General features: G+C 48.4%; 8 protein-coding genes across 8 annotated transcripts; 3 read left to right on the plus strand and 5 right to left on the minus strand.

Annotated features, from left to right (window-relative positions):
• Positions 1-150: 150 nt before the first annotated feature.
• On the plus strand, positions 151-4,276 carry HD556DRAFT_1432058 (uncharacterized protein; the record flags this gene model as incomplete). Its single annotated transcript, XM_041305083.1, has 13 exons — positions 151-699; positions 918-1,170; positions 1,215-1,296; positions 1,356-1,636; positions 1,691-1,764; positions 1,814-1,958; positions 2,008-2,169; positions 2,221-2,456; positions 2,509-3,244; positions 3,320-3,457; positions 3,513-3,665; positions 3,716-3,918; positions 3,971-4,276. The coding sequence occupies 13 exons, from the start codon at positions 151-153 to the stop codon at positions 4,274-4,276; spliced, it is 3,318 nt and encodes a 1,105-aa protein (XP_041160381.1).
• A 171-nt stretch (positions 4,277-4,447) lies between these two features.
• HD556DRAFT_1308218 (uncharacterized protein) lies at positions 4,448-5,038 on the minus strand (the record flags this gene model as incomplete). Its single annotated transcript, XM_041300102.1, has 2 exons — positions 4,448-4,576; positions 4,631-5,038. The coding sequence occupies 2 exons, from the start codon at positions 5,036-5,038 to the stop codon at positions 4,448-4,450; spliced, it is 537 nt and encodes a 178-aa protein (XP_041160382.1).
• A 305-nt stretch (positions 5,039-5,343) lies between these two features.
• HD556DRAFT_441613 (glycoside hydrolase family 29 protein) lies at positions 5,344-8,807 on the minus strand. Its single transcript, XM_041310609.1, has 15 exons — positions 8,334-8,807; positions 8,161-8,287; positions 8,046-8,105; positions 7,946-7,991; positions 7,276-7,893; positions 7,185-7,218; positions 7,097-7,128; positions 6,980-7,049; positions 6,816-6,926; positions 6,601-6,761; positions 6,370-6,550; positions 6,221-6,317; positions 5,969-6,164; positions 5,806-5,917; positions 5,344-5,749 (listed from the first exon to the last, which is right to left on the minus strand). Exons 1-15 carry the CDS (start codon positions 8,556-8,558, stop codon positions 5,450-5,452), a joined length of 2,370 nt encoding a protein of 789 aa, XP_041160383.1. The 5' UTR covers positions 8,559-8,807; the 3' UTR covers positions 5,344-5,449.
• Positions 8,808-8,866: 59 nt separating this feature from the next.
• HD556DRAFT_1371319 (uncharacterized protein) lies at positions 8,867-9,743 on the minus strand. The gene is made up of 3 exons (XM_041302945.1): positions 9,360-9,743; positions 9,235-9,304; positions 8,867-9,138 (listed from the first exon to the last, which is right to left on the minus strand). Exons 1-3 carry the CDS (start codon positions 9,511-9,513, stop codon positions 9,030-9,032), a joined length of 333 nt encoding a protein of 110 aa, XP_041160384.1. The 5' UTR covers positions 9,514-9,743; the 3' UTR covers positions 8,867-9,029.
• A 313-nt stretch (positions 9,744-10,056) lies between these two features.
• Positions 10,057-13,154, minus strand: HD556DRAFT_1237040 (glycoside hydrolase family 29 protein; the record flags this gene model as incomplete). The annotated part of the gene is made up of 15 exons (XM_041297868.1): positions 10,057-10,356; positions 10,406-10,517; positions 10,568-10,763; positions 10,819-10,915; positions 10,966-11,146; positions 11,197-11,357; positions 11,412-11,522; positions 11,576-11,645; positions 11,693-11,724; positions 11,780-11,813; positions 11,863-12,480; positions 12,533-12,587; positions 12,642-12,701; positions 12,757-12,883; positions 12,930-13,154. The coding sequence occupies 15 exons, from the start codon at positions 13,152-13,154 to the stop codon at positions 10,057-10,059; spliced, it is 2,379 nt and encodes a 792-aa protein (XP_041160385.1).
• A 1,314-nt stretch (positions 13,155-14,468) lies between these two features.
• On the plus strand, positions 14,469-15,329 carry HD556DRAFT_1432060 (glutathione S-transferase; the record flags this gene model as incomplete). Its single annotated transcript, XM_041305084.1, has 5 exons — positions 14,469-14,636; positions 14,690-14,883; positions 14,933-15,047; positions 15,114-15,217; positions 15,272-15,329. The coding sequence occupies 5 exons, from the start codon at positions 14,469-14,471 to the stop codon at positions 15,327-15,329; spliced, it is 639 nt and encodes a 212-aa protein (XP_041160386.1).
• A 656-nt stretch (positions 15,330-15,985) lies between these two features.
• HD556DRAFT_1371350 (uncharacterized protein) lies at positions 15,986-16,788 on the plus strand. The gene has a single exon (XM_041302946.1). The coding sequence runs from the start codon at positions 16,194-16,196 to the stop codon at positions 16,698-16,700; it is 507 nt and encodes a 168-aa protein (XP_041160387.1). The 5' UTR covers positions 15,986-16,193; the 3' UTR covers positions 16,701-16,788.
• Positions 16,789-17,262: 474 nt separating this feature from the next.
• HD556DRAFT_1536256 (uncharacterized protein) lies at positions 17,263-19,961 on the minus strand (the record flags this gene model as incomplete). The annotated part of the gene is made up of 7 exons (XM_041309625.1): positions 17,263-17,634; positions 17,684-17,884; positions 17,994-18,275; positions 18,327-18,442; positions 18,496-18,925; positions 19,111-19,133; positions 19,481-19,961. 7 exons carry the CDS (start codon positions 19,959-19,961, stop codon positions 17,263-17,265), a joined length of 1,905 nt encoding a protein of 634 aa, XP_041160388.1.
• Positions 19,962-20,362: the final 401 nt, after the last annotated feature.

Below are 20,362 nucleotides of genomic sequence, written 5' to 3' on the forward strand. Positions count from 1 at the left end.
TAAACTTATTTGTCATAAGCGAAAATTTTCTCCTTTTGCTCATGCTGGGATCCTGTCTATTAAGTCACACGGCCGAGTTGCAGATCTTCGGAAGCACGTTGCGCGCACCAAACACTGACAGGAAGGATATTTATCGTGCTAACGAGCAAGATGTCCAAATCACGCCGTCACGGCAGTCTATCAGGTGCACTGGGCAAGCGCTCATCCCTAATGGTTACCTCCAGCTTCAGCGCAACCGCCAGCGAGCTTTCTGACATTCCGGAGTCCTCCGTTGTGTCTACATCTGCTCATTCAATATTACCGGTCTCGTCTGCTCCAACACCCCAGGCATACTCATATCCACATCAACGAAGTCCTTCTCCCCCAGCTTCGAGCTATTTTCCGTCTGTGTCCACTATACAGAGTGGTGAACCACAACCTACACCAGGTGCTGCTACCCACTTTGCGTATAGCACAACCCTTAGGAGACATCATCTTGAAGGCCCTATTCTTCATCCGGATTTCAGTGGCATTACTTCTAACGAGGGACTACCATCGCTCTGGCAAAAGGCAAAGGGTGTCCTTGGACGCCAACTCTCGGATAATGCTGCGGAAACACGTTATGAGCTGGGAGAGCGGGTCAGCCAGCACTCGAGACTTCGAGAGGATCGAGATAAAAGGGACACTCCTTCTGCACGTTTTGCTCATTGGACAATTGAGGCGAGTATTTTGTCCTTTCAAAATTTGTTCGCGTGTCCCGCACAGCCTCCACTGTGTCCACAATGTTTCTAGAAATCCAGGATGGAAGGGTAGTGCTTTCTCATCGCGCTATTTTTATCTTCACGTAATCCCAAAAAAGGATTTCTCGAAACGGGTAAAAATACATGCGGCGGCTCCGGTGTCAGGTATCAATGTACTGACACAAATTGCCTTTTTAGGACACTCTAGCACACTTCAAAACGTCAGCAGTCTCTGGTCTTCCCAGTTCGTCAATTCTAGAGCTGCAAGGTGTCCATGGATACAACGAATTCTCCGTATCTATGCCGGAGCCAGCTCTACTCAAGTTTGCTAAGACCATTTACGAGAGCCCGCTCATCCTACTCCTATGTGGCAGCGCTGTGATTAGTGCGGTCATGGGAAACGTCGATGATGCAGTCAGTATCACGGTGGCAGTGCTAATAGTACTGACTGGTGAGCATCTGCAGAATATCATGGAAGTATCTCATTTTCTCTAGTTGGCTTTGTGCAAGAACAGCGCTCGGAGAAAAGCCTGGAAGCGCTTAACAAGCTCGTGCCACACCACTGCCACGTGATTCGGTGCGGCACGAATATTCTGTCAAATACTCCATTATCTCAACGTTTACAAACATTCACAGTGATCAACGTGATATTCACATTCTGGCCAATGAACTGGTTCCCGGGGATATTGTTGCGCTCTCATCGGGAGACCGTGTTCCCGCGGACATGCGTATCATCAAGGCAGTAGACCTCGAAATCGACGAGAGTAGTCTGACTGGTGAGACCAATGCACGCCGAAAGGACTCAGATCCTTGCGTCTCTCAAGTTTCTACGTCCACGGGTAGCCCAGAGGACTTGGGAGATATCGCGTTAGCTGAACGGTCATGCATTGGATACATGGGAACTTTGGTTCGGAATGGTGAGTAAATACTAAGAATGGGATTCGTGTGCTTAAACCCCACACTACCTTAAGGTCGTGGCATGGGTGTCGTGATCGCGACTGGTACTCAAACAGAGTTTGGTGTGATCTTTTCCATGATGCAAGATGTAGGTGTCTTTTGAGCTTTTGATTATGAACATACTTAGTTCCAAACAGGTCGAGGAAAAACGTACACCTCTTCAATTAAGCATGGATGAGCTAGCAAAGAAGTTGTCGATTTTATCCTTCGGCATTATTGGCGTCATTTGCCTCATCGGCATGTGGCAGCAACGGCCCTGGCTGGACATGTTTACCATCGGAGGTAGCTGATTCCATTGACGACACCTTTGCTCGTTTAACTTTGCATGCAGTATCTCTTGCGGTAGCAGCTATTCCAGAGGGCCTCCCTATCGTCACGACTGTCACATTAGCTCTTGGTGTGTTAAGGATGTCGAAGAGAAAGGCCATCGTAAAGAAACTTCATTCTGTCGAAGCCTTGGGCTGTATTTCTGTCATTTGTTCTGACAAGACCGGTCAGTCAACAACTGCATTATCTTTGTCTTTTGTTACAATTGATGTTACAGGCACCTTGACAAAGAATGAACAGACAGTTACAGAGATATATATTGTTGATGAGAACATTCACGTCGATGACCCTCGGCCAACAATATCTCCAGCAGTTAGGAAGCTTCTGGAAATCGGCTCTTTGTGCAACAATTCTTCGATGTCCAAGGATGGCGATGGCAAATACGTTGGACAATCGACCGATGTGGCGTTGATGAATGTTCTGTCTTCATTCGATATGCCGGATCAACGACAGGTAGGTTTACAGCAACGGCGTTGTCAGTGTTTTATACTGAAATCGGTTTAAGTCCTTCACTCGCCTCTCGGAAAAACCTTTCAACTCGGAACAAAAGTACATGGCCGTCAGCGGTGTTCACCCCTACTCCACAACTATCTATTCCGGTTCTCCTAGCGAAATGTACTACGTCAAGGGATCCATTGACGTCATCTTGGATCGTTGCAAGTACTACTTTATTACGGACGGCTCAACACCTACCTTAGACGCTAGCACGCACAACGTCATACTGAACAACGCTCAAGCAACAGCATCGCGGGGCCTTCGAGTAATTGCCATGGCGTATGGATACGGATCTGTCGATTCTCCACGTCAGGATTCTACACAACCGCAGCACCGTGCCACCCACTCGGTGTCGCGGACCCCAGTGCCTGATGAGGACAAGACCAATCTAGTCTTTGTTGGGTTTCAGGCTATGTTTGATCCCCCACGCAAGGGAGTCGCGGATGCTATCGGCTTGCTCCAGAACGGCGGGGTACAAGTTGTTATGATCACCGGGGATGCTGAGCAAACAGCCTTGGCTATCGCCCAAAAGCTGGGGCTCCGCGTCGGTTCTACACACGCTCACGATAGCCAGCTCCGCAAATATTGCTTGACTGGAAAGGATCTCGACCAGATGAGCCGGTCACAGCTCATCGAGCGGGTAGGCAGCGTAAGCGTGTTCGCGCGGACGACACCGCGACACAAAATGTCAATTGTCGAAGCCTTTCAAGCTCGTGGAGCTGTTGTGGCTATGACTGGGGACGGGGGTGAGTGCTATCTATACCATGCCATGGGTAAGCTTATATAATTTTGCCTGCTCTTTTCTTCGGCCGTTTCGCTAGTCAATGATGCGCCAGCGCTTAAAATGGCAGACATTGGTGTGTCGATGGGGAAAAGTGGTACCGACGTTGCGAAGGAAGCCGCTGATGCCATCCTTGTGGATGACAATTTCAGTACGATATTACCTGCTGTCGAGGAAGGTGAGCAATCTGTTCTTCAAATCATGGTCGCGTAACTAACTAAGCGGTTCTAAAGGCAAATCGATCTTTCACAACATCCAAAACTTCTTGTCTTTCCAGCTCAGCACAGCTGCTGCTGCATTGACGCTCATTACACTTAGTACCTTGCTTGGGTTCAGTAACCCGCTCAACGCCATGCAGATACTTTTTATTAATATTTTGATGGACGGTACGTTCTCTGGATCGCCCTCGACTAGCAAATGTCTGATTAGGTACCAGGACCTCCGAGTCAATCGTTAGGCGTCGACCCAGTAGATCCAGCAGTCATGCGAAGACCTCCACGGAAGAAAAACGAGCCAATAATAACGAAACGCCTGTTATATCGCGTCCTTTTCTCGGCTGCTACCATTGTCTGTGGAACCTCTTTCATCTATACCACTGCATTGGGTGATGATCTTGTATCGAGGCGGGAACAAACCATGGTCAGTTCTTAGACTCCTGAATTCTGATTGCCAAGACTTACATGTTGAATAGACTTTTACGTGCTTCGTCTTCCTTGACCTCGTGTCTGCAGTGCAGAACCGCGGTCTCGGATGTGGCCTGATGCAAAACAAGATGCTCGTGACAACCGTATCGATATCATTCCTCGTCCAGCTAGCGCTCATTTATGTTCCCTTTATGCAAGCGATCTTCCAGACAGATGCTCTTCGTTGGGAGGACATCTTGACCATCTTACTCATAGCTGCAACGTCTTTTGCGCTGCATGAGGGACGGAGGTATTTCGAGAGAAGGGTCCAATCAGACGAAGCATATGCTAACGTCGTGGAAGAGATGGCGTGATCTTTCTTTGATAGAGAGGTTGATTTAAGTTATCTACGCATGAATATATAACAGAAACAGAATAGAGCGATGGATAACTATATTGTCTACATAGTACTACACATTATAACCTTTTACACACTCAAGATCGAACTACCATATATGCTTATCGCACAATTGGAAGCATCTAGACTAAGTCATCGCTTTGTAGGGAGTGAAAGCTGGGGGAATGATCATCCAGGACGGCGCGCCAAGAGGGACTGCTCTAGGAGCAACGCCAGTAGCAAGACGAGATTGCGAATAGCATTCTGTACGGAGTTCCTGGACGAATGGGTCAGTGATGTAAGCAACATTGACGAAAAAAAGCCGACGTACCTCAAAACTCCATGACCGAAGACCCGGTGTCGCCGAGATACTCTGAAATACGTCGGAGGCATCTTGCGCCACTTCGTCAGTGCATATTTGCATGTGGTGTGACGTATTGCCATCGCAGGAAATAGGATCGACCGGAGGAACAACGGCACGACCATGAACATAGCTAGTGCCTGCGTGCGTCGCACGTGCTCGAGCAGGAAGCGGAACCATCGCTCTCTTAGGAATAGCACCCTGCCAAACCGCAGCTGCCTTTGAGATAAAAATACCCTCATCGTCTTCTGCAATTTCGAAAGATAGGTTTAGAGGCATGTCTTTTCCTCCTGCGCCGAGCTGGGAGGGTTCTGGAGACGTGTAGTAGTGGGCGTAACCGCTGATTGGTGTTTCCGTCAGAGCGAGCGTTCCAGACATGATGATAGAGGAGAAAATTGGGGGATTGAGGGACTGGAAGATTGCTGGAACGCTAGATGTTATATAGGTGATGTCACAAGGAAGTTTTGCTATAGTGGATTGACGTCAATTATTAGTTCACTTCCATCGGCAATGAAGAAGAATGAGATAACGCAATAAAGCACCTCATTTACAAGGCGTATGTGGCCATAAAAAGACCAAGCAAGGTCAATGAGACTGGCGCTGTCCACACATTAATTGTATGGCGTGATATGTACACGGTTGTGGCTGGTTGACCTAGTGGTGGAAGTGGACCCAAAGGAATAATTTAAAAATTGTTCACATCCGGACTCGGAGCGCTAAATTGGCAAACACGTGATATACTGATGTGACTAACGTCACCGGTGGACGCTTTGACCGTTATCACTACGTTCACCCAGAATATGTCACCTGAAACGCCCAGGCATAATCTACCTGATCGACTTCATCCTGAGGCACCACGATGGTCAAGATACCCGATACATCAATATCCCACTCAAGACTCTGCGAATTCCTCGACGGTCCCAGTAGCACAACACTATCTCCCTTCTGAATTGGAAACGCCACGCCACCCGCATCCACCGTGACTTTCCCATCGCTCGGCTTGTTGAATGCGATGATGCAAAATGTTTTTCGTGTGGTGAGGAACCTAAATGATTCCGTCGGATCTTGGGATGCTTGATACCAATAATCCTGATGCGCACGTCTCATCTAACAAAAGGAGTGCAAAAAGGATGTTCGTGACCTACAGTTGCATATACGCAGTCGCCTGCATACTTTAGCCATTTGCCAGCAGCGAGGAGGTTGTCTGCCATCGGTGCAATGATGTCGCCCTCCGCATTAGGACCAACATCGAGTAAACTGTGGAATGAAATAAAATGAGAACAAAGGCGATCGGATGCTATTCCTCACTAGTTTCCATTCTTGCTCACGACATCGACCAGTGTTTGGATGATGGTCGTTCCGTTCTTGTACTCGCTGGCATTGGTGGCAGAATTCAAACCGTAGCTATACGGGTCCATCCCTTCGTTCGTCTCCCAGTGGCGAGTGGACAAGGAACCCAACGTCGCGTACTCTGGTGTGTCAAAGTCTGGGACCGCACCACAACCTTAAGTGGGTATTGCATCAGACATGCCTAACAAGTTCGCAGCGAAGACAACTTACGATCATTCATGGTAACCTGATAGCCATTCTGCATCGCCTTGTTATAAAATTGTGCAGCAAAATCTAACGTCTTATTGTGGCCTCCACCGTCGCACCACTAGTAGCCCCCGTCAGCACATGCTAAGAAGTCGGTCTAATAACGAACTAACCATGATTTCCGTGTCATAGTCCAGCGCCAAAGACACCATCTGGGGGTATTGCAAATCCTCGATGTAGTCGCTGATATTCAGTATTCCAGTATAAGGCTCCAGCTCAGACGCATTAAATGCGTTGTGCGCTAAGCCTCCTGGCCATGAACTAAATCCATACTTGGAGAAGTATGGATTGAACCTGCAATAGATTAGAAACAGCAGCTATACTCATAGCATCAGTACTCTTACCATTCGGGAAGTGAGTAGTATGTGCCTCGATGAATGTCGGGATAATCGGATTTTGCGGTGTTCATGAGCTCTTTGACAAAGTCGCGATGTGGTTTAAGGTATACACTGCTTCTGTGCGTGGTATTTTTTGTATCAAATAGTGCGTAACCATCGTGATGTTTCTTCAATGCGGCATGGTCAGACTTGATTGAGAACTAATAAAGAGCAGTTCGCACAGTAACGATGACAAAGTACTTTGCCCCAGCCTCGGAGAACAGATCTAACCAAGCTCTCGGATTCCAGGTAGACGCTGTGAAGTTAGCAATGAAGTCATCATACACGACGTCCTGCAGTGCACGAGTATGAACGTCAATGCTGACTGAAAGCTCATTATGTTTACCTTCCCATAAGTGTCTAGGTGATGTGCCCACGTCGGCGAGTTGGAGTTCGGAGGATTACGGAGATTCCAGCTGCTCTTGTGTCAGAATGGCCCGCATATGATGGAGAATTTCCTCACTCATACCACTCCGCATATGAACTAGGTGGGCCCTATCTAAAATGCATCAAACCAACACGAGCGTCACTGACAGCACAAACATACTTACCCAAGCGGGGACGCTGTAGATACCCCAGTGAATGCTGCAAATGCAGTAGTCCATGGATCATCTAAGTCTTCAGGAATCATCTGGTACTTACAATATTCCATACTTCGCCTGGTTCCACCAAGTGGGCGTCTCATGTGTAGCCAGCACATTAGCCTCCGCTGTCCATTCGGTCCGCAGCAGGGCGATGGGCCAGCCCATGGAAGTCCCAATGACATTTCCAAATTCATCTTTGATGGTGATTGTCGCATTTCCTTTCCCGTCGTTGTTGAGAACAAAGACGTCCATGCGAACCTGGTCTGTGGGGACCAGGCGATACACGAGGCCAGGTGTGACCGTGGAGACCCCCTCGCCTGTTACTGAGATCTCATACCGCGAGTTTATGGATGTGTTCGAGGAGATCGCGTAACTCCCTGGGAGTAGATTTGCAAGGGTGATGGCGACGGCTTGAGCTCGCTTTCCGTTGATGTCCTCCCACCTCGTGCTGAATTCGGCACTACGAACAGAGAGCTGGGGCATCAGAAGACCACTGGTAGGTTCAAAAGAAGGTGTCATAGAGAGTGCAAATATATGGAGTCTGTTCGAGGTAGAAGACGCTTCTGGGAGCGTGATACTTTCAAGCGGCGCACGAGATGGTACAGATAGCGATAATTGAAAGATTTGGGTAGAATTCCAATTCTTATTGGATGAATATTCTTCGAAATGGTATGGTCTGATATGGGTTAAAGGTCAGTATTAGTTGGCAAAGACAATGCACGCTTTACGTTCGAATTGCTCCCCCATTGATATTCAACCAGTCTTGCCCAGTAACTAAATGCTATCCATGAGCTGGCAGAGTCCGCGTAGGGTTCAAGGAAAACTAACATGGCAAGTACTTAACTGAATGATCCGCGTATTTCAGGCTGAATGTTCCACTTAATCCGCCTACTACAAATTACAGTCGACGTGCCAGAGGATGCAGATAGCTGACTGCACTTACTATCTGAACGATCCCATACATACATGACATGCAACTCATGAACATAAGTTACGTTCGAGAGTTTCACAACTTGTCCTCCAGCAATGACATTGTCTTGGCTTTGTCCCCACGTCGATGGCAGGTCATACTGAAAATCGCTGAGTAAATAGACAACACATCATCATGATCCTCACCGGGATTCCATTATACAACCAAGGGCCCTCAGGTAGGTACTCTGCTGCATATGTGGCGCCATTCCCATCAAAGTTGCCAGTGGTGCCGTCTAGCGAAGCAGCTTGGTTATCGAAGAGACCACTTAGTGGAATAACAACAGACGGAAATGTGACGAGGGATGACTTCACAGTGCTAAAATAGGAGAACAAAGTCCCGCACAGTAATGGCACACCAAATACTCTCATAGCGGCCTCGAAGGGGTGCTACTCCACCTGGATCCATGCTTTTCTATCCACAGCTAGGCAAAATATCGGTGTTATGTCGCTCGCATAAACAATACCGTCTGACCATGGTCACAATAATCATGTTCATGGCATATGCTTCTGACATGCTGAAATGATTCGAGAAGACGAGAATGACATTGAATCGACGTGGCCGCCCTCGTGTCGATTACGTTGTTAGAAAGGCTTGCCGTGCGAATGAGGCAAGCAGCCTGACATAGCGGAGTCTAAGCGGACAGTCCAGGTGCACGTGATCCACTTTCTTGTTTCACGCTATTTGTACCTCACTAGTACTGGTGGTTCTCTTCACGACGCTGAGGCTTGTTCTTTAGTTCTTGTTCCAATGCCTCGACACCAGCCCCTTCTTTCGAATGATCGTCAATGTCACGTACACCTACTTCAATGTCGGCTGAAGACACCGATTTTCTTCTACTTTTACTGTATACAAGTTGAATGACATGTGGCCTGAGCCCGAGGTCTTCTATCAACGCTACAGTAATTTATTCGGGAGTCCGGTCGAGGTGTCAGGAAAAATTGTATAAAAGTGAGCACATCCATCAACTCTGTGACGAACTGTATATCGTGCGATCAAGCACTGCCAACGCGAAAGAGATAAGACTCACTATTGTGACATGCTCAGTTTGCCAAGCTCATCCGGACTTCTCCTGGCAGTACACGATGGTACTTCCGGACTGGTACAAGGCGCAAAGGTGAGTCGTGGGGTTGAATTTCGGATGCAAAGCGAACGACTCATACTCACAGCAGGCGGACACACAAGGGGACCGACGCAGCAATCGAGGCGCTCCGGGCTGGTGGGGCCACAAGCGTGGCCTAAGGGCGCACACCAATCTGCGCTGACAGGCATAATTCTTGTCAAAGCTGCAACGACTGCGATGACTCGGATGAATGAGAAATGCATGGCTCGTGCTAGGTTATATGGGATGAACAGATTCTGCTAGTGGCTTATATCCTATTAGAAAAAAACGTTTTTGGAAAGTTAGCTTGGCACTTGTATCGGAATGGGTGCGCTTTCTAGCGGACTTGAGGCTGAGAGTATAGGCAGAACCGAAGGTTGGCGGATAAACCATCCAGAGCATGTGGACCGTAGACCAATGCATACCTCAGTGGACGTGATGGAGGTAGGACTGCCGAAGAAAAACATTGAGTATTGAATGTCAAGATGTCCGAGACGGAAACCGGTGGCGACCGTGACACCAGATGTGGTGTCGAAGGTGTCAAGTTATCTGCAAAACTGTGAAATCTGTGAAATGAACGCTTAATAGATCTGTGCCGGTAGGGCGCACATATGCATCATATTAATTGGTGCTTTTTTTTGTCATTGTTGATTGTCCGGTGGGGCGAAGCCCTATGCTGGACAGTACGTACTGTGCTTACTCTTTTCTAATTGTACATGTGCGGTGGTATTGGTGCTCACTCAGCCTCACTACTATTAGTCCTACGTTCACCCAGAATATGACACCTGGAATGCCCAGGCATAATCTACCTGATCGACTTGATCCTGAGGCACCACGATGGTCAAGATACCCGATCCATCAACGTCCCACTCAAGGCTCTGCGAATTCGTTGACGGTCCCAGTAGCACAACACTATCTCCCTTCTGAATCGGAAGCGCCACGCCACCCGCATCCACCGTGATTTTCCCATCGCTCGGCTTGTTGAACGCGATGATGCAAAATGTTTTCGGTGTGGTGAGGAACCTAAATGATCCCGTCGGATCTTGGGACGCTTGGTACCAATAATCCTGATGTTTCATCTAAAAAAGGAGTGCCAAAAGAGTTATTGTGACCTACAGTTGCATAGACGCAGTCGCCTGCATACTTGAGCCATTTGCCAGCAGCGAGGAGGTTGTCTGCCATCGGTGCGATGATGTCGCCCTCTGCGGTGGGACCGACATCGAGCAAACTGCGGGATTGAATTAAAAAAAGTACCAAGGCGATAATGCTATTCCTCACTAGTTTCCATTCTTGCTCACGACATCGACCAGCGTTTGGATGATAGTTGTTCCGTTCTTGTACTCGCTGGCATTGGTGGCAGAATTCAAACCATAGCTATTCGGGTCCATCCCTTCGCTTGTCTCCCAGTGGCGAGTGGACAGGGAAGCGAACGTCGCGTACTCTGGTGTGTCAAAGTCCGGGACCGCACCACAACCTCGAATGGGTGTTGCATCAGACATGACTAAAAGTTCGCAGCAAAGACGACCTACGATCATTCATGGTAACCTGATAGCCGTTCTGCATCGCCTTGTTAAAGAATTGTGCAGCAAAATCCAACGTCTTATTGGGACCTCCAATGTCGCACCACTAGCCCCCCGTCAGCACGTACTGAGAAGTCAGTCTGATAACGAGCTAACCATGATTTCCGTGTCATAGTCCAGCGCCAAAGACACCATCTGGGGGTATTGCAAATCCTCGATGTAGTCGCTAATATTCAGTATTCCAGTATAAGGTTCCAGTTCAGACGCATTGAATGCGTTGTGCGCCAAGCCTCCTGGCCATGAACTAAACCCATACTTGGAGAAGTATGGATTGAACCTGCAGTAGATTAGAAACAGGAGCTATACTCGTGGCATCAGTACTCTTACCATTCGGGAAGTGAGTAGTATGTTCCGCGATGAATGTCGGGATAATCAGATTTGGCGGTGTCCATGAGCTCTTTGACAAAGTCACGATATGGGTTGAGGTATACACTGCTTCTGTGTGTGGTGTTTTTTGTATCAAACAGTGCATAACCGTCGTGATGTTTCTGTAATGCAGTACGGTTAGACTTGACTGACAACCAATAGAGAGCAGCTCGCACAGTAACGATGACAAAGTACTTCGCGCCAGCCTCGGAGAACAGATCTAACCAAGCACTGGGATTCCAAGTAGACGCTGTGAAGTTAGAAATAAAGTCATCATATACGATGTCCTGCAGTGCACAAGCATGAACGTTAATGCTGACTGAAAGCTTATCATGAATACCTTCCCATAGGTGTCCAGGTGATGTACCCATGTCGGCGAGTTGGAATTCGGAGGATTATGGAGGCTCCAGCTATTCCTGTGTCAGAATAGCCCACGTATGACGAAAAACTTCCTTACTCATACCACTCCGCATATGAACCAGGCGGGCCCTATCTAGAATGCATCAACCAACGGGAGCATCACCGACAGCACAAACATACTCACCCAAGCAGGGACACTGTAGATGCCCCAGTGAATGCTGCGAATACATGAGTCCCTGTAATCCTCAGGAATCATCTGGTACTAACAAGATTCCATACTTGGCCTGATTCCACCAAGTGGGCGTCTCGTGTGTGGCCAGTACATCAGCGTCTGCTGTCCATTCAGTCCGCAGCGGGACGATGGGCCATCCTACGGAAGTCCCAATGACATTTCCAAATTCGTTTTTGATCGTGACTGTTGCATTTCCTGTCCCGCCATCGTTGAGAACAAAGACGTCTACGCGAGCCTGGTCTGCGGGGACCAGGCGATACACGAGGCCAGGCGTGACTGTAGAGACTCCCTCGCCTGTTACTGAGATCTCGTACCGCGAGTTTATGGATGCGTTCGGGGAGGTAGCATAACTCCCTGGGAGTAGATTCGCAAGGGTGATGGCGACGGCTTGAGCTCGCTGCCCGTTGATGTCTTCCCATCTCGTGCTGAATTGGGCACTACGGACAGAGACCTGAGGCACCAGAAGACCACTGGCAGGTTCAAAAGAAGGTGTCATAGAGAGTGCGAATATATGGAGTCTGTTCGAGGTAGAAGACGTTTCTGGGAGCGTGATACTTTCAAGCGGCGCACGAGACGGTACGGATAGCGATAATTGAAAGATCTGGCTAGAATTCCAATTCTTACTGGATGAATGACCTTCGAAATAGTATGGTCTGTTATGGGTCAAAGGTCGGTATGAGTTTGCAAAGACGATGCACGTTTTACGTTTGAATTTCTCCCCCGTTGAGATAAGGCCATTTCAACCAGTCTTTCCCAGTGACTGAATGCTATCCATGAGCTGGCAGAGTCCGCACAGGATTCAATGGAAACTAACATTGCAAGTACTTGACTGAATTATCCGCATAGTTCAGGCTGAACGTTCCACTTAATCCGCCTACGAATTCAAGTCAACGCGTTAGAGGATGCGGATAGTAGCTGACTGCACTTACTACCCGAACTATCCCCTGCATATACGATGTGCAACTCGTGAACATAAGTTGCATTCGAGAGCTTCACAACTTGGCCTCCAGCAATGACATTGTCTTGGCTTTGTCCCCAAGTCGATGGCAGGTCATACTGAAGATCGCTGAGTGAATAGACGAAACGTCATCGTGATCCTCACTGAGATTCCATTATACAACCAAGGGCCCTCAGGTAGGTACTCTGCTGCATATGTGGCGTTATAGCCATCGAAGTTGTCGGTGGTGCCATCTAGCGAAGCAGCTTGGTTATCGAAGAGATCGCTTAGTGGAATGACAACAGATGGAAATGTGACGAGGGATGACTTCACAGTGCGAAAATAAGAGAATAAAGCCCCGCATAATAATGGGACACCGAAGATTCTCATAACGGCCTCGAAGGGAGGCTGCTCGGCGAGGATGCATGCCTTTTCTATCCACAACTAGGGGAGATATCGGTGTTATGTCACTCGCATAAACAATAGGTCTGAGTCTGACCATGGTCACAATAGTCATGTTCACGGCATATGCTTCTGGCATGCTGAAATGAGTCGAGAAGACGAGAGTGATGTTCAACGTGGCCGCCCTATTGTCGAATATGTTGTTAGAGAGGCTAGCCTACGGTACGAAATGCGGCAAGCAGCCTTCGAAGGTCCAACCCTGAAACTGAAAGATGTATCTCAGGAATGGCTAAAGAAGTCGAGCATGATAAATCAGGCGGGAACAACATACACTTTGAACATTAATTGCGTTCTGGTTCCACGTCACTAGCCCTGAATTCTAGGCAGCAGATATAATGTCGCGTTGCACCGTTATAAACGACAGCTTAAGAGTTAGTCGAAGGACTAGGAGGCTCGGAAAGAGTTAGGAGTGCATTAGGGACTCTGTAGTGTTCACTGACAATTAACTAACATTCCAACCAAGTGGACCGCACGGACCGTACGAAAAGTGCACGTGATATTTGTCTTCACGAGTACCACTAGGACTACAGATGCGGCATCATCGATGCATCAGCGCTTCAGTACTCAGTCGTCAAATCATATCCATCATCGATTGTTTCCCGCAAAATTGATGACATCCATTGACGAGGCGCTGCCTGTTTCAAAGCTATCCTGACAATTGAGGTCCCTGCATAAACGTCTCGCGGTATCGAATCCGAATCCGAAGAACAGTATCATAGGTTGGTGTAGTGGGGGAGGGAACACACGTATACTCCCGTGGAAGGCCGTGGATCGATAAGTGAGTTTGGAGCATCTATCTTGGTTGATCGGGAACATTCGGTTCATGATCACATGACCACAAGGATGCTGACTCGGCCTGAAATCTGTCGCTGACTAGATTGGTAATTAGTGACTTGAAACTTCTAGGTCCTACGTAGAAGCGCATCCCCACAACAACGAATAACTTCTACATCCAAGATCGCTATCCTGAATGTCCCCTGCTGCTTTGTGTAGCACCGTACCCATACGCAGTTACTCGGGCATAGGCCTGATCAACATTCAGCTAGCTCCTTCCCATTAGCTTTGATGAACTTTGTAAAGGCAAATGATCAACCCTTTCCTGAATTGGCTTACAAGATCAGCGCCAGCGCTAGCACCGTGTGATCTTATCGTAATCTCTAGACCATAGGTATAAATATTCATGCGTTCATCGATATCGATATCACATACCACCATCATCACCCCCACATCTAATCTCACACAATGGTCAAGTTGTACGGTTTCTCCGGTTCCACATGCACCCGCCTCGTCGCCCTCATCTGCAAGGAAAAGAACGTCCCATACGAGTTGACCTCGGTCAACTTGGCCAAAGGCGAACAGAAGGCCGCATCGCACACTGCGATCCAGCCATTCGGACAGGTTCCATACATCGTGAGCCAAATCGTGACCAGATCTATCCCATCCGCTAATTTGCGCCTTCAAAGGATGACGACGGCTTCATTCTATACGAGTCGCGCGCAATCGCGAGATACCTTAGCAAGAAATACCCCAACCAAGGCACCTCCTTGACTCCTAGCGATCCCAAGGCAGAGGCTCTGTTCGAACAAGCAGCTTCGATCGAGACCTTCAACTTCAGCGTTATCGTCGCGCCCATCGTCGGCGAAAAGGTGTTCAAGCCGTGAGTAGTTCTCTTTCTTGATCCGACATAGCTGAGACGATCTCTCAAGGCGCCGTGGTCTGCAACCAGACGAGGCACGTGTCACCGAGCTGTTGGCGAGCCTCCAGAGCAAGATGGATGCGTATGAGGTGATCCTCAGCAAACAGAAGTACCTTGCTGGTGACGTGCGTCTGATTTACCTCTTGACATCTACTCTGGCTATGAACTAACGGTATCCGCTGGCTATCTAGTCTGTCACGCTCGCTGATTTGTACCACCTGCCGTATGGCACTGCGTTTTACGGACTCGGAGGTAGCTTTGCTGAGGTGTTTGACAGCAGGCCTAGCCTTTCTAGGTAAGAGCTATCCTGCCAGCCGTCATGGATGTGATTTAATCGTTTGATACACAGGTGGTGGAAGGATATCTCTAGCAGGCCTGCTTGGCTTGCCGTCAAGGATGGTGCATAAGCGCATGAGCCGTAGTTCAACAATTTGTAGGATACTTTTGGAAAGCAGAGCAGAGCATTCTCGTTGTATGTAATACCAACAGAACGTCAGATATATCCCAATCGATGTTTTACATTCCCTGTATAACTGCATGACTACTCGTCTTGGTGAAAACATCATGAAAAGGAAGAACAGTGCGATGGCGTCGTGTAAAAGCAACAACTGCAACTATCTTACTTGAATATAATATGAAAGATACTCGCCTCTCATCGGACATCCTCTCCCGCCGGAACCCGTGCTCCAAGCACAGCTTCCCTACGAGTTCTCAGCGCTCCCTCATACGCCTTACACGCCCACTTCAGAAACCCCACTTCTTTACCCCTACCCTGCTCTACTAATCGGGCATACAGCAACTCCACATCTGCGAAACTCAGCAAAGGCGGTACACGCTCGTCAGGTGGACCGATGGCTGATGTGAGGCGCACGATGGGGCGAGGCGCAGTGGATGAGAACCGTTCGTGTCGAGAGGATGGGTGGTTTTGCGAAGAGAGTGATCGTACGTTTTTTCATCTACATCAGCACACGATGGATTGTGGGCCGGAGGCAGCAGCGCGGTTGCCACGTGTTTGTGGCGGTTCAAAAATAGTAGAAATTCAATTAAATCATTTTCGAGTTGTATACACCTGTGACCTCCATGTATGCCTTCAAACGCGTCATATCACACAAGAATATTCTCACTCAGACTCACCATGGTCTACCAGAAGATCAGTCCTGATCGACAAGAATGAGTTCTGTACCTGCTTTTGGAGGAAGGATGGGAGATCGAGCGCATTGCTGCTGTTCCTGCAGTGTCGTCGAGAAGTATAGAGTGGTGGGAGGGAAATCATGGGCCGCCTTCGCTTGCTGGATCAAATTATGAAGAACGAAATCTGCGGGTTGCTAGCTGAAACCCCGTCGCTACTACTTAATGAGATCGGCGAATGGCTCGCCATATATCATGATCAACCAATATCCACACCAGCTCTTTACTGCAACCTCGGGAACCTTGGACTCGCCTACGAACGCTTGAAGAGGATAGCGGCCGAACGTGATGACGGTTTCCGAGCTGATTGGTTGCACAACACGACAGCCAACTATACAGCTGAGCAGCTCATGTTCCTGGACGAGTCAAGCCCCAATATGAACCCATTCCCCGGCCCCAGCAATGTGATTGTCCTCGACAACTGTCCCACTCACAAGAGTGACGCCTTACGAGAAGCTGTAGGCGCATCTGGTTTGCTAAATGCTAACAAAATCGCAGCGGGGACAGTACTTCATGTCGCGAGAACCTTGTTTGGGGAATCGTTGGCGAACACGTTCGATTGCAGGTTCGATGCTCTTGACCACGGGTAGACTTGAGTCCCCATTGTGAGCGGCGTTTTTTCAGGAGGCTGAGTCTAATTCATTTAAGTATCAGATGCTCTCGACTGTACTACCTGCGAACATCAGGTCGTCCTTGCTGGGATCCATTGTGAATGCAGGATTCGATATGCAGTCAAACCAGCGGTAGAATAAAACTAGGGTATACGTCGAATAGAATAAAATAAAATGTATTACTCGAAACAAACAACGATTGGACATTGAATATTGAATATTAATCATTGCGCTCCAGACTTTTGGCCAATCCCTTTCTAGGCAATTACACTTCCCGCGACGTAACTTACACTACATCTAAAAGAGTCGAGTTGTCGAAAACGAGTTCGAACGTTGTTTTGAACAATTCGAATTCGGTCTAGCGCAGGGCGCGCATTCGTAAATGTTGTTTTCGCTGGACCGAGAGAAAAATACCATTCTGAGACCGCCGTTGTAGTAAAAACGTTAGGACATGGTCCAAATATATAAAATCAAAATTTTCACGAGTGATACAACTATTAACTACTAGAATGTGAATATATTAGTGGTATAGTACATGCGTTTATTCGAAAACAAAATCAGATAGTTCGTCGTTAGTTTGTTGCGAGCGCCCGCAAACGACAATACTATCTGTAAACTCGTCAAAAACAGACTTTTCATTGTCATCGAGCCGATCCAGGCTCAGAACAATATTCGTGAATGTCGAAAACGTCATCTGGGGGGTGATCCTACCCTTCGTCAGTTGTATCAAGCCCTGCTCCATCAATGCAGACTCTGTAATGGCGCCGGCTGCGCCAATAGCGTAACGTAGTTGACGGCGTGGGGATTCGTCGAGAAATGTATGTAGCCCGAAGGGCGAACACCATATGAGTCTCGTTAGGACGTGAAGGACGAATGGATTGGTGAATTTCGAGTTAATGACAAGCGCACCGTCCTGTCGAAATATAATAAAAAAGTGTTCTCGAAAATCAATAAAAACTTACTGCAGTGAACGTGTATTGATGCATGAACGCTAAGGCGTTATCTACGACGAGGCGGCGTATTCGATCGACACGAAAAGTATCTGGGGGGATAACACAGCCCGGTGGTGGGAAAAGGGAATATCCCATCACGACAGCATGTCGGATGATCGTTGCAAACGAAGTGCGAAACTTCGTCACTGCGCACCAAATATTTGCGACGTCCTTTTCGTTAGCCGTCCATCAAGTCGCAACTAGTAGGATCAAATAATTAGTATAAGTTAGTGTGCGCATGTTGATTCATACCGAGAAGCGCTGGTATTCCAAGTCTTACTTCAGAAATAACATTTCTGATGATGCGTTTTTTGTCAGATACCAGATATGCCAATGCATCCTCGGAAAATACGATGGATAATATGCGCTCTTTTGAGAGCGAGATCGCTTGTTTGCGTGTCTCGGGACTAATATTAATGGTGGAACCTTCGATGGATTCCGTAGGTGCCACTGTCCCCGTCATTGTTGGGGGCGTCACAGCAGGAATGAGAAGACATGGTGTGGGGGGCAGGCGTCGAGTTGCACGACGACGTGCTTTCGATGTCCTTGCGGGCCCTGTGGTCTGGTAATATCAGGTCAATTTTCGATGATGCAGAAACTAACGATAACTCACATGTATCACATGGGAGTTGGGGATCTCTCCCGTCGACATTGGCCGTAAGTGTTCGAGATCCGGTGGCGGGACCGAAAGGGTCTGGAATTCCTCATCATCGCTGACCCAACTGGGCGCTATGGTGGAAGGTTAAGTGCTAGACGTAGATTATTAGCGCAGGCAGACTTACCTAATGACGGAGCAACATATCCGGTCGAGGATCCAGCGCCAGATGCAAAGTCCTGCTGAGGATACGCAAAGTCCTGCTGAGGATACGCAAAGTCCTGCTGAGGAGGCGCAAAGTCCTGCTGAGGATGCGCGAAGTCCTGCTGAGGAGGCGCGAAGTCCTGCTGAGGAGGCGCGAAGTTCTGATGCGGATGGTATGCGAGATCTTCATGCTGAGGAGGCGCGAAGTCCTGATGCGGATGGTGCGCGAGATCTTCATGCTGATGGTAAGCGGGCTCGCGCTGGTGGGGAGTGGGCTGATGCTGATGGTGGGCAAAATCCTGATGCTGATGATGGGGGAGATCTTCATGCTGATGGTGGGCGAAATCTTCATGCTGATGGTAAGCGGGCTCGCGCTGGTGGGGAGCGGACTCGTGTTGGTGGTGCGCGGAGTCCTGTGGATGGTGAGGATGGTGGGTAGTGTGAGGATTGAACGGCAGCGGCTGATTTGAGGCGTGAGGGTTAAAATAAGACATTGGTTCGCGCGGCTGCTCATCAACGAGATTCAATTGACTGTCCGCGGGAGCATGAGAAGGGTTGAGGCCTGATCCACGCGCAGGTTTCGCAAAGTGAGCCTTACCTTTGCGGGGCGGTGCACATTTGCTGGCCATAAAGTAGAGGGAGTTGAGGATGCATGGGCGCAGAGAGCAGTCCAATTTGAATTCTACAAGAAGCGACTGTACACAAACAACACCCAAATAAACTACACGTCTTGTGACATGGGGCTGCAAACAGGATAAGGGTTAAAATGAAGGGGCACGATGTAAAAAGAACAGCTGCAGATGTGAAAAATGAATACAAATGAGAAAGGGGCCATGATGGATTTGCTAAACTGTAGCATGCACGTTACAATGCGTTCTTATCGATTGATCAGTGGAGCGCATAATGACCGGACACGTGTATAGCATACCTAAATTAGAAGCGCAGGGCTCATACAAATAACGGCGTACGGGAAGGGTGTGCGGACTGTGCTGCCGAATTGACCGAAACCTGTGAGCTATCTTCCAGATCTGCGGATACCAGATTATCTCTAACCGAAACCCCAGGCTCAGGCGATGGGGATCCCAATCCTCTGGCTCCAGGTTGCAAGAAATCCTTCTTGACACGTGCACCTAAGATCTTTGAGAACTGCTCAGCTTGTAGCGAGACAACGCGAAGAATCTCCATTTCATCCTCATACACAGCTTGAAGATAATCTCTGTCGTCATTGACATCAGAACGGTCACGCTCAGAAAATAGCTTCCTAAAGATGTTTAAGTCTTCTTGAGCGAATCCGAGCCGTTCTTCGTTGTCGACATGCAGAGCATCGAGGAATTCAAGGAAGCGCTCAGTTTCCTCGATTTCCCATGCGGTCACCAACATGCGCTGGCGTGCAGTCTCACGAGCAGCAAGCTTTGCTTGATACCTTTTGTACAAGGTTGCAGGACGCATTTGTGTGAGGCCATTTTCCAATGTTCCGGCATGCTTTCAATAATTTAGTCTCTACAATTAAATAAAAGAAATACACGATACCTCGAGAAGTGAGTCAGAGGATACGTATGGTTTGCATTCTCGCCCGGAGACACGAGCTGCATAACGGACCTCAATTGGAGCCGGAGAGGGGGGGTACGGAATGAACTTGTTGCTCATTCTCTCGCGGATAAAGCCATGTCGAGAAGCGCGCGCAGGGTTTGGAGGTGTAGACGGATTATAGAATAGGCTGTCCGTCTCCAATTTGGCAGCTGCAATCTGAGGTGTCTTTGCCAGTGAAGATATGCTTCTTAGTGAAGCACATATGTCAGAATGCCTCGTATTGGGAGAGCTTTCTGACTTGAGACTGGAATCAAAAAGAG

The sequence above is a fragment of the Suillus plorans genome (assembly GCF_016647745.1).
Source record: "Suillus plorans strain S12 chromosome Unknown HD556scaffold_27, whole genome shotgun sequence".
Taxonomy (NCBI): domain Eukaryota; kingdom Fungi; phylum Basidiomycota; class Agaricomycetes; order Boletales; family Suillaceae; genus Suillus; species Suillus plorans.